The 12700-nt window shown below is 36.6% G+C and overlaps 1 protein-coding gene across 1 annotated transcript in view; it reads right to left on the bottom strand.

The window, feature by feature from the left end:
• OXCT1 (3-oxoacid CoA-transferase 1) overlaps nucleotides 1-12700 on the bottom strand; it is a 75683-nt gene that overhangs the window by 25655 nt on the left and 37328 nt on the right. Inside the window, exons 8-11 of the mRNA XM_027896174.1 lie at nucleotides 4644-4751; nucleotides 2031-2142; nucleotides 1462-1556; nucleotides 752-800 (exon numbers count right to left, since the gene is read on the bottom strand). Coding sequence (XP_027751975.1) covers nucleotides 752-800; nucleotides 1462-1556; nucleotides 2031-2142; nucleotides 4644-4751 — 364 coding nt within the window. The remainder of the gene's footprint in view (nucleotides 1-751; nucleotides 801-1461; nucleotides 1557-2030; nucleotides 2143-4643; nucleotides 4752-12700) is intronic.

A 12700-nucleotide genomic window follows, 5' to 3' on the forward strand; every position in this document is an offset into this window, starting at 1 on the left:
TTTTTTTTGTTGTAAGGTAATACAGAAGTGTATTTTTACATGGAAAACAGAGACCGTACAAAAGCACAACTTATCAAAAAAAATAAAAAAATCAGACGGATGCACTAAATCATAAAAAGCTTAGATTTTTACATTGTATGGCTGCTTCTGAGGTGAAATACACCAGAACAGCTGGGGAAAACCAGCACGTGAGCACTGTCATTCCCCACTAAAGTGGCAAAAGCAGCTGCCCCCAGCAGAGCCCTCACTGTGCCAGGTCCCATCTCGGGGGCTCTTTCCTCCTGCCTTGTCTGCCACTCCCTCTCTGAATGCAAACGGCTTACACTGCGTGGCCAGGAATAAACCAGGCCATTATGCACAGGATGTTTTAAAACATGCCTCATGCATAAATTATTGAAAACCATTTTCTAGAAAACACAAGGTGAAAAGCAGCAGGAAAAACCCCCATATTCCCATACAGGCTGCATGAAACAATCTCCCTTCTGAAAATGGTGATTTGACCCTTTACTGACTGGCCTGGAAGACAGTTTCCTTTAGTAGCTACTAAAATGCATCAAAGCATAAGCTCTCTATCTAGAATATTAAATACTTCCATTGATCAAAACCAGCCTTTACTTAAGGGAAGACATATATTAATATTTATTAACAAATACAACAGAACTCTGGGTTCAAATACCATGTCAAAAAAAAAATTTTAAGTTAACAATGAATAATCACTTTCCATGAATTAAATCTAATGAAAATACTTTACCTGCATTAATCAGGTCTGGATCTACTTCACTTTCAAGTGGATAAGGACCCTGGCAACAATAAAGATGTATGCCAGCTTAATATTAAAATACTTTTGAAATACAACTCGTATCTGCTTTATTATTTATAATGCTTATTACTGGAAACAAGATTATCACAGAAACGCATTTTTTATCTTAAGCAGAAAAAAAAATCCTGACAATACAAGCAACAATTTACATCAACTAACATATTAGGTCTGATGGACATATTGTTAGAGGTTGTTAGAATTACTAAACAACCATGAGGTGGGGGGCTTGTTTGATTTGAGGTTTTTTTTGTTCTTAACCGAAGTGACAGACATTTTTCAGAAAAGTGACTGCAACTTCATAAAGCCATATTGACAGTGAATATAATAACCATTTTAAGTTTTATTTAAAATTATGTTTGATAAGGTTTACACTGCTTGGCCTTGCAAACTAGTGAAGGTTCAGACTCCAGCAAAACATGTACTTAAGAAGATCCTTAGCAAAGCAGTACCACAATCATGAAGTGATCATTTCCTTAAAAACTTCCCTCCAGTACAATAAGAATTTTATGATGATGTAATACAGCATATACTCGTATATGATTTTTTAGTAAAGTTGTAATCAAGTTGGAGATCAGTGAGGAATAAAACCAAGCCACTCTAAGATAAAAACACTGTAATAAGTGACCATAATACATTCTTACCAAACCCAGGACTCCATTTTCACTTTGTAAGTGAACAGTTATGTCTGGACTGATGAAGTTACTGGCCAACAGTGGGATTCCAATACCCAGATTAGCTGAAAAGAAGTGGTTAAGGCACAAACATTTACTGCAAACCAGTAAATCAAAACAAGTTATCACTGTAAAATTATTTGACTTAGAACTGTTCTCTTCACAAACACTTTCGTTTTTACTTAGATGCCTCATATTTATGATGAATTATTTTGCCATTTGGACTGCCTAATTTTATTCTGTCAAATCCTTTACATGACAAAAAAATGACAGTGCAAGTAAAGCCTAATTTCCAATTTTTTCAAGAAATTCTTTCAAAATAGTCAACTGCTAACAAACCCCTCAGATACCCCTGGATAAAAACTCCATGTACTCATGCCTTGGCATCCCTTCTATTTCAATTGGGTGTTAACAAACTGAGAGAATCAAATGGTCTGGGAAAAACAATGAGCATATTAATTAATTTGTCCTAAACAAGCCAGCTGCAGTTGTTGTCGTAGTCAGTCCTCATTTTTATCTATTGCACAGTTGAAGGATACCATACATGCCATCCTCAAACTCCAAAGCAGCCCGTTTGATGATCCTCTCCCTCACGTTGTCTCCTTGCTTTTGTTTGGCTTTGGAGTCTTCAGGCTTTCGAATTGATAAGCGCTGCAAAATAAGAAGTAATCATAAGTAAAGAGTAGAATCCAGATTCTTGCTTCTCAAGACTCAAAAGCCTGATTTGTGATTGCACTGAAATACTTGGTCTGAGAATAAAGTTATTTATTCTACATCTTCTACAAAAAAAATTACCTTTTATTTTATCCATTCAAGCTTATCTAAGTCAATAGAGTCATCAAATACCGCCAACAATGGCCTTAGAGCAAAATCTTATTTTTTTTGTCTGTATTGCCAAGCCTGATACATAGACAAGTAGTGAAGAAAGCACCAAGCAAATACTGGCAAGCCTGAGATTCATTACCCCAGAGACACCTAAATAGATTTGTAAAATGTCAGCCAAAAATACAAATATCTTTCTCTTTCTGCATTCATTCAGTTCAATGAGGTGTCCTAGATTTATAAGTATGAGACAGACAAACGTCATTCATCTAAAGATAGTGGGCATTAAGAAACGAAAGTTTTCTAACGAAAATCTCTATAATCTTCTATACATCTGCCTGAAGTTGTTTCCTGTAATTTTCTGGCCTTAAGCTGATGTTTTGTAAACCACATATAGTTGAAAAAGCCATGACATTAAAGAAGTTTGTAACACCTTTTTCGCAAATTGCTGTCTACATAGATTATATCCTTTGCTCATCTCTCCCATGCATATAAAACTCCTCTGGGCAACACCATGTCCTGCACCCCCATTTGTCTTCACATCCTCTCCTACTTTAGGCCTACAATTAGCACATCAAGAAAAATTTTTCATCATCATCACGGAAGAATTTTTGCAGAGTCACTTTCACTTTAAGCAGCGAGAAAACAGCAAAATCAACCCTCCTGAATTTCCCAGTAACTTTCATTTTATGCCTTGGCTATTCTCCCTAGACTTGCTTCACTTGCAGATAACAGAAGAAGTAAGAACAATTACAGAGGGTTTCTCTGCAGCAAAGAGAAAACTGGATAGAAAGTATGACTTGCACCAGAGGGACCACTTCGGAGACAAATTAGGCAGGAACTGCTATTTAGAGCCAGTAAGAATTATAACAGACTAACTTCTCTTGTTCCCTCACTACTTATCATACTCAACACTTTGTACAGCCATTTCATACAAAAAATGTAATTGAAGAATAAATAAATCTGCCATTTTCTTTCTATATCTCTAGTAATGAGAGGTGCCACTGCCAGAATTACACTATTGCCACAACCCAAATTAATCTCTGTTACTACGTTGCTCGGCAGTTTACAGAAGCTTTCTTTCCCCTCCCTAATTTTTTTTTCTTAAGCATATAGGGAAGGGGACAGCTGATGAGGTAGGTGTATTCACTTATTTACCCAAGATGCAGTAAAAGCAACAGTTTATTAAATGCAAAAAAGATTTCTGTCATGTAAGGTAAAAAGCGTTTCTGTGATATAATGCATCCATTCAGAAGGAGGAAATAGACCACTAATTGCAATCTAACCCAACATGACCAGAGGGGGAAAAAAAAGGTTTGACACATCTGTTTGCAGTCAATTACTCAACAACACGCAATATGTTTTTGCAGAATGAACAGATGGGAAGAAAAAAAAAGCTTTTTAACTTTAACATTCACAAGAGAAAAGGCCTTGTATGACTTTCCAGGACTTTGTGACTTGATTTTAACAATGGAAGTTCAACTACTAGAATTCCTTTCTGCACCTTTTTTTTACCCCAAATGATTTTCTCCTCATATATCTTGCCCTCCACAGCTCTTCTGATGACATTTTGAAAAACTTCCACCTCCCGAGTATGGAGATACAAGAGAAATACAGAATTTTCAAGTGCACTTTAAAAGCATTGTCACATCATCGAAACAAATAAAGGGACATAGACTGACTGAGGCAAAGCCAAAGAAACAACAAAGAACAATTACATAATCATCATTTTCTTGGATGTTTTCAGTGGTGGATTATTATTGCTGCAACTTTTAATAGCTATTGACATCTTTTATTTAGGCCAGAAAGACCACTGGCTAAAAAAGTTCCTGATTAAAGAAAAGGAAACAAAAGTTTCCAGGACCTCTGCAACACACCATAATTCAACACATGGTACAAAAGTGGCTGAGACCGGCCCTACGTGCCCATGTCAAGAGCTTTCTAGTGGAAAAGACAGCATCTAATCATCAAAGTCAGCTCCTAGTCTAGGTGCTCCCCCTGTTGTGCCTACAGCAAGTGAACTGAGGGAAGAACGGAGAATGAAATTACATTTTCCACCAAATTTTCAACCGTGGTAAAGCCATCCAGGACTGGAGGCAGTTTATCTAAATTATTCAGGGACTGAGACACAGAGTCTGAAGTTTAAGAAACAAGGATCAATTCCCAGATGCCCACCTAACTACACAAGTACCTAACTAACCTCCAGTACTTAGCAAAACTTGACAGGTCTTTCTCACACTATCTTTTCAGTGTGGGAACAGTAAAACTCTGTAAATTTGAAATACACCCCAAACTGAAATAAGTCATGACCAAGAAGCTCAGCTACTTACTTCAATTCTCTTCTCAAACTTCTCTCCTTGTAATAGACGATCAACATAGATTTTGGGAACATGAATGTCTTCTGGGGCAAATGCTCCTATGTCAACAATTTCTTCCACCTATAGAAAAAAAGGAAAGTGAAAACATTTAGAAAAAAGTATTCAATCAAGGGGCTTATTAACAATAAAGTTTCAAATATTAAATATAAGGTGTATTACATCAAGAAAACAAGGAATGGGAAAAAATAGATATAGCCTTTAAAATAGGTTACTTTAGATGCTTATCTGTCCTCTTCTTCCAAGGGATATTTCTTCATACAAACTGAAAGTAGTTTATGTTTTAACAGCCCAATCTATATGGCCAACTTGAAGAAATATAACATGTACAATTATGTCAAGAGCTTTTTGTACCTAAAAATAATTCTGTCCAGAGGAAAACATCATGCTAGTAATAAAACATCAAAATATAAAGCAGAAGTATGAATTTTGATGATACGAATACAGAAGCTGGCTCAAAGATTTTCCATAGTGCACTCAGAATAAATAGAAAACATTTGAACTGTATTAATGGATTGCAAGAAAGAAGATGCAAGTTGAAGATCTGGAAGTCTCTATAGTTAGTGAAACAGATTCAGCACAAAATGACACTCATCCACACACAATAGATTTGAAATGTCACCTATTTTGAGCACCACAGAAAACAGGCTTTTCCTTCCTTCTAAGTCTGAGTTCAGGGTGGCCTAGCTAGAGACCCTGCTATAGATAGATTCCTGCAGCACAGATTTTCAGCCATGTTTGGTGCTTTCCCTGACAGGTCTGAGGTGCACAGAGCACATCTCACTCTCCCACAAAACAGACAGTAATGTCAGTGTTGTGCCTGAATCCAACCTCAGGGAAAACATAACAGGTCAAAGATAATAAGTAACAATCAATTCAAAGATTAAAAGAAATACACTAAGTTTCCAAATTGCTTTGTCACCGGGAATTAGTTCAACTTTCCAGAATGTCTGAAGTTTAATAACCCCAAAATAAGACCTAGGGTATGATAAATCAGTAAGGGTACAACACTTAACAGCCATCACCACTGAAGCAACACTAAAGAGCTTAAAATTCAATCTGACATCCTACTGTTACTGCACAATGTGATCAATACTAAAATCTATAGTACATCTGATAGACAATTACCTTCCTGCTGTGCCTTGAATTATGACAATAAACAAATAAACACACAAACCAATCCACCCTAACAGCAGCAGAGGGAGAAGAAAAATTAACAAACTAAAGACCAGGGATCAGGTTCAGATGATCCCTAAAAAAAAGACCTGGATTAAAGAGACAGAAAAGACGAGCTTTGAAATCTGTAAGACAAAGGTGCTAAGGAAGAGGCAGTAAGAGCCACAGCAACACCAACCTCAGTGCTCATGCAGAGCAGAATACCACATCCAGAAGCCCTCAAGATAAGGAGAGACAACCAAATCACTATTTTGAAAATCCTATCTAGAGCTTTCATGATAAAATGCTCCAGTTGCATACACATCATTTAAAGCTTTTTTATTTTATATGTGAATTTTAAGACTAGTATGGAGACCAAATCAAACAACAGAAAAGCTCCTGAAGCACAGAGCTGAAGCACACTGCACTCCTAGTACAGTGACTACTGTCAGAACACGTTCAAAAGGGAGGAGAAGCAGGAGACAAGATTTTTCAGTGAAATCATAGGTGAGAAACATGATCTGCTACCAGCAGAATTCTCAAATTCATCCTTTTTAATAAATTTTTCTTCACTTATCAGGTGGAAGACTAGGTCTGGGGAATACTAATTGGTCCTGATAGGAACTTTCTCACAAAAGAACTACATTTATTTGCTGCAGGAGTTGAGATCATAAAACCAGAATCTTGGCACAATTCAACCAACTCCAACAGAATTCTGCTGTTAGAAAACTTGACACACTGTCTCTTCCTCCCTTCCTCCCCCCACTCCCTCCCCAGAACACACAGGATAAATAATTGATCCAGCAATAAATTGTTGGATTTTGTTATTAGTCAGGCCATTCTGCTAATTGGTTTGTATTTTGTCTCTTTGGACACAGCAGTCAGCATGATAGCTTTTCCTCTAGTATTTCCAAACATTATTCTAAATGAACATAACACTGCAAACTGTATTTTGACCCAGGGATTTCAGATAAGCCTTACAATCCCTGAAGACTGGAACACCTTTCTGTGCACAGGTAACCCTTCGCTATTCTTCCCGGTGTTTTGCAATTTCCATGTTCTACCATTATAGGAAATAAGCATCAAATGGAACTAAAATTAAGTAAGTTCAAATACCCCACAGCAATAAAGTGGAATTTTGAAAAGGGATTAAGAATTTGCATATGATGTATGCAATCATGTGATAAGTAGAGGCACCGGGTTTACTCCAAGCAAATTAAAATAAACAGAGGGTACTAACAAAAGAACTATTTCTATATATATGTACTAACTTATAGGCGTACCGTGGAGACTGTAAGGTGAAGGGTCCTGTCTGGACCTTCACCAGGGAATCTTTTGCGGCCAGGAACAGGGAACAAATTATAAATAAAAATGTATTCCTCTGTGCCATATAGATACACAGAGAGACACCCCATGCCTTGCAATGTGAGGATAAGACCCCTTGTACGAGCCCAGGGGAGATAAGTTACAACCAGCCAAAAGGTAACACCCACCTCCAAAGCAGGGGAATTACCTTTTAAGGCAACAAACGGACAATGAATGAATATTCAACAACTGATATCGAAGGGTACAAAAAGCGTGGTTTTCAAACAATGTGTGTGCTCTTTATATGATTCAGAGGTGCACCCAGTGCTGGACATGGGTACCCAGCACTGCAATAAAAAAACTCTTGCTATATTCTTTGTCCTGCAGGTATTTTTGCCGTCTTCAAAATTCAAGAAAAGAAGTAACTTATAACAAACATAACTATCTCCCAGTTCTGCAAGTGAAATTAATCAGCATATTAACATGGAAAAAGAATAGTTTACACAGGGGAAGTACAAATGCCACCTGATTGCTCCAGCTCTCTCTCCCAACTCCTCTCACAGGGAACTAGACAATGCTCCAGTTGAGGCACAGTAGGTGGGCTGCCCACCATCAATATTGCCAGAGATGCAGCTGTGCCAACAGAAGTCACCAGGAAATCTGATGGCTATGGGAATCAGTACCTTAACTTCACCACAGGGCATAACCCAAGTATCTTCCTAGACAAGAATGACAATGCAAAAATAAGCAGTCCCACCACTGGGCACATTCACTGTCCTTTCAGGTTTCATACTTCTTTAGGAGTCTTCTCTGGAACACATCTGTAGCCTAAGCCATAAGGGAACAGGCAGGAGAGCTCCCATATTAATTATTAAAAGGATGTGTGTGAGTTTTTCTCCTGTTCTGCTCTCCCTTCTGTTCTTTCGTCTCTCTACTCAACTTGCCTCAGGCTTTATTTTGTCATGCACAGAAGAACCTCTGTAAGTATCACAAACAGTTACATGGCATCCCACCCCAGAGACACCAACTCTGTGAATGCAGAGAGAGGAAACTAATCAGGGCAGACCACCTCACACACTTCTTGTAATTAGAAAATCAAAATACTCTGGTACCATTTAGATTGCCTTGAGCACATATGTTCAGTTTAAACCTTAATTTCATCAACGTGCTAAAAGACAAAAAATGTTTACATCTTTGCTACAGGGGTAGAGCTAAAAAGTAACTTCAGGAGACAACATGGGCTGACTTCTGTCTTCTGGGAAGGCTCTGACACATGATTTTAAAATCTTTTCATTGTTTCAAGAGTTTCACAGTATTGGTTTTCTTCCAGGGTATAGTGGTTTCTGCAAATCTTCAGTGATTGCTGACAATGGAAGCAGGATGCATAAATGCAGACTTTCTTGAATACTGGTTTATCTGCAAGTACACCCAGAACATAAAAGCTGTTCTCTGCTATGATTCACAAAAGCCTTCTGCCATTCCTTTTGGTATCAGCACTCATAGAATCAATGGTCATTTGTTTCACAGTATCACTTCCTTCCATAACTTACACCTACTTTTCCTTTTTAAAGTAGTTTTATTTCTTTTTACTTATTCATCTATTCTTCTAGCTTTATTTCAGAATTTTCAAAAACTTCTGAATGGATTTCTAGTAAGAAGAACAAAGAACTCTGATTCTTGACCAAAAATAGGTGAGGAAATTACACTGACACAAACTTTCATGCCAAACACTTGATCAAAATAAAAAGACCTTTGTTTTAAGTATGTACCTTTTACCTATTTCTGCAGCCTAATTATGCACTTTATGATATGTGAAATGTTTTCAGCTGTTTTAGTTTTAAATCTCAGTATTCATAAAATTAAGCTATAACCAGAAATGACAATATAATTCCTTATTACAGGAAAAAAAAATCAAAAATGTGTGGGTGAAAGAAAGAAAGAGATGGAGAGAGAAAGAGAATCTAATGAAATCAATGCATTTGTAAGTAGCTTATTTTTGCACTGACTTTATTAAATCTCTCTATCACTATCTTAATTATTCTAGTTCACTTCACTTCTTAAAATTGAAATAATGAAAATTCCTAGCAAAATTTAAGTGAAATAAAACATTACAACTTGCTAAATGTCCAAAACAACAGGGAAATTAAATAAAATTTAGCCTCATCAGAGCCCTTCTTCAGTTCACTACTGGAAAAGTCACGATGTCACTGCATAATTCAGTATAACATTTATAAAATAATAGGAATTAAAGAAATAATACATAGTAAGGACTACAATAATAAATTTTATGTCTCTAGTTCACTCAAGATCACAAAAACTGTGATCAACCACTCCCAATGGTTAATGAAAAACAAGAGAGAAAAAAAGGTTAACGTTAATTGTTTAAACTGAATTTCACAAAAAGCTTTGATATTGCAAAACAGTGAAATACACTCTGAAAACAGTTCACTGGAAATTAGGAACACACTATATGAACTTACTGAGCAACGAGAAAGCAAAGCAGGTCAATATTACTCAGTTATGCCTGTATGCAGGGAGATGAAACAGAGGATCTTCTGAGTTTATTTCCTTCCTTTTTTGACTCTAAGATCAGCAAGATTATTGAAATTTCTACTTCAGTCAAAATCTTACATTAATGGAATGACAGTCAGTCAACAGCCACTCTGAAAATAAGACTTTTATAACTTTAAAATCAAGCAAGTACCAAATAGCCTGAAAAAGGCACACCTTGGTCAATAATCACTACATTATGCTCACATGAGACTTGGAATAAATGCATAAGCATACTGAGGGACAGGGGAACAGTAAAGATCTGTAATGTTCATATTTGTTAGAGAACCTTTCACCTAATGCGACTGGTCTGGGTCACACTGAAGGTCCCTTCTTCTTGGCAACAGGAGTTTACAAGACAGTGTGGTCCTTCTGGTTATATTCTCCCACCTGCTAGCAATGTGCAGTTTAAGGATGTCCTCAGTCAGAGGTTGGACACAGACCACCTTCTTCATAGCTTCTGATAAACCAGGAACTAATAGTTTTCTTTTCCTGGTTTCTAATAGACTGTTACCCTCTGTAAACACCACAGAGAAAAACAGCGAGGTGTGTTCTCAGTCTGTTGTATCCGATAATTAGGGAGCAAAGCCGACATAAATCTCTTAGGTTTGTCTCCAGGTTCTTTGCCATGTGGATACAAACCCGCCTAAATCAAGAGCCCCTGCTAGAATATACTCAATTCACCTTTGTTTTCTCTGTTCTAAATCTCCTCAATTACCACCTCCACTCTGGTTGCCGCAGGCCTAAACTCTTCTCTCACACTTCTCTGCACCTGCTGCATGTTTCCTCCAACCACCTCTTTCTGTTCCATGCATTTGACATCTTCCTCCGCGCTGTACTGCTGAGAGCAGAGAAGAAAACACACTGCACTAAATTACCTGCTGTAGGTACTCACACATAGTAGTTCTGGGATAAACACTGCAAAGAAAAGAGGAAGCATACTTGATTATCTGCAAAAGCTACCTATGTAGTGTAAAGCTGTGTGCATGCATGAAACAGTAAGAAAAATTTAACCACCAGTCTCTGGAGAGGTTCTCCCATGTACATAGAATTACACTTCTTCAGAAATTTTTAAGCTAGTCACAAAAAGCACAGCCAGGATACACAATAGTCTTAAGTTTCAAGAACATGTTCAAAGTCAGACAACACTAACACTTCTCAAAGGAAGCGCTTCTTCTTGCTTTTTTGATGATCTGCAGAAGCAGGTCTGTATAATTCTGTATTCATCAAAAAATTAAAGTGACAATACCTGTTTTCTTGCCTCCTTGAATTAATTCATTACGATTTCACATTATCTATGGTAAAATTACCTGAATTAAAAGCACAAGAAACTGCTTTAAAACTGAGCAAACTACCAGTCCCAGTATTACCAACCAAACCGACCTCCTACAGCAGGCACACCTAAGGAGTAACTCCTTCAGAAACCCTGTGGTTGCTTTCATATAAGCCATCAATGAACTCCTGCTGGTTGTGATCACATTTTGTGACCTGTGCTTTCTTGATGAAATGAGATGATTTCATAGATGCTTATTTTTACAATGCTCAACTGGATGATAGCAGTGACAACAAAAAAAGCAACATAATTACATTCTCACCTTTTAATTATAAAGCATCCAACTTGTATTTAATACACAAGTTTTTTTAAAAAAAGAATTATAAACATTCATATGGAATATATGTAAAATATTCTTCTCAGATCTGGAGATGGCAGCTTTGGAAAATATTTTTTTAGGTTGTATTATGCAATTATTTTTCAATCAATGAATTTAATAATGGGAGAAGAGCCAGAACAAAACAAACAAAAATCTCACAATCAGTGAATATAGTTTTCATTTTTTAAGGGGTAATTAATGGTAGAAGAACCTGTTTAACCTGGAGTAGGTAGCTCTGCTGAATAAGGTGACTGGTCACACCCCAAATCCTTCCACTCCAGAACACAATAGCTGCTAACAATATTAACTCTTCCGTAAAGACCTAATTTCACAGATTTTTTCAAACAAAACATTATGTTGCTTTAAATACATTATTCCTGTACTTCATTGCTTATTTTCAAATTACATTAGATTGAAAGCCCTTTAATTGATTAGAAGGTAAAAATAAATAACATTTTTATTGAAATTATTCACATATTATCATGAATAACTGAACTCCCACCCCCCCAATAAAAAAAGTAACTTTAATCGGAAAAAAAGATTTTATTTGCTTACTCAGAGAAATGACAAATGAAAAGAGAATGAAAGAGATCTCCTATCCTACGCATTCAAAGAAATGTAACTTAAAGGTCAGGAGACAAATGTAAGCTTTACTGCTTTTCAGCTTGCTGAGTGCAATTTAAGTACTGAAGGGAGAGGTAAAAAAGTAAAATAAAAATAAAAATAAAGATAAAGAAAAAATTAGAGATTTAATTGTACTATCCAAGAAGACAATTTTCTTACTTTACAATCTATGCAAGTCCAACTAAACCACCCTCAAATTCAAGGAATACCTCTAAACTAAGATCAGACCACATGCTAAGCAGGAGACACACAGTAAAGTAATCACAGTAAACAATATATTAGCAGCTGTTTTTTAAGAAATTATGTTGCTGGTTCTCTCTGATAAGAAAAAGAAGGCAACAAAAAGACACATAATCTCAAAATGAGACATTCTGTCCACACATGTATTAGTTCTCCTTATTTCAAATGTTCATTACAGACAACAGTAATTTATAAAGATTTCTGAAAACTGCTTTACATGCTACCACTTTCTTTCTCGATATGGAATCGGTGTGGTCCATTTCACCTTCAGAATGACAGAGATATCCCAAACATCCAATATATTCAAGATAATAAAACTTTCCCAGTGTTGAGGAAGAAGGTAGACAGAGTACTTTTCAAGGAAAAGCTTGGAAGAAAAAACAACTGATGGCAGCATGTCATGCCACTTAGACACTTTCAACAGACCACAGGAATGTGGGTATAAAGAGACTGTCAGTAACAAATTTTAAGAAAAATTAAACTTTT

The sequence above is a fragment of the Empidonax traillii genome, unplaced genomic scaffold (genome assembly GCF_003031625.1).
Source record: "Empidonax traillii isolate 1590-97213 ecotype Southwest subspecies unplaced genomic scaffold, ASM303162v1 scaffold484:size464376, whole genome shotgun sequence".
NCBI classification, from domain to species: Eukaryota; Metazoa; Chordata; class Aves; order Passeriformes; family Tyrannidae; genus Empidonax; species Empidonax traillii.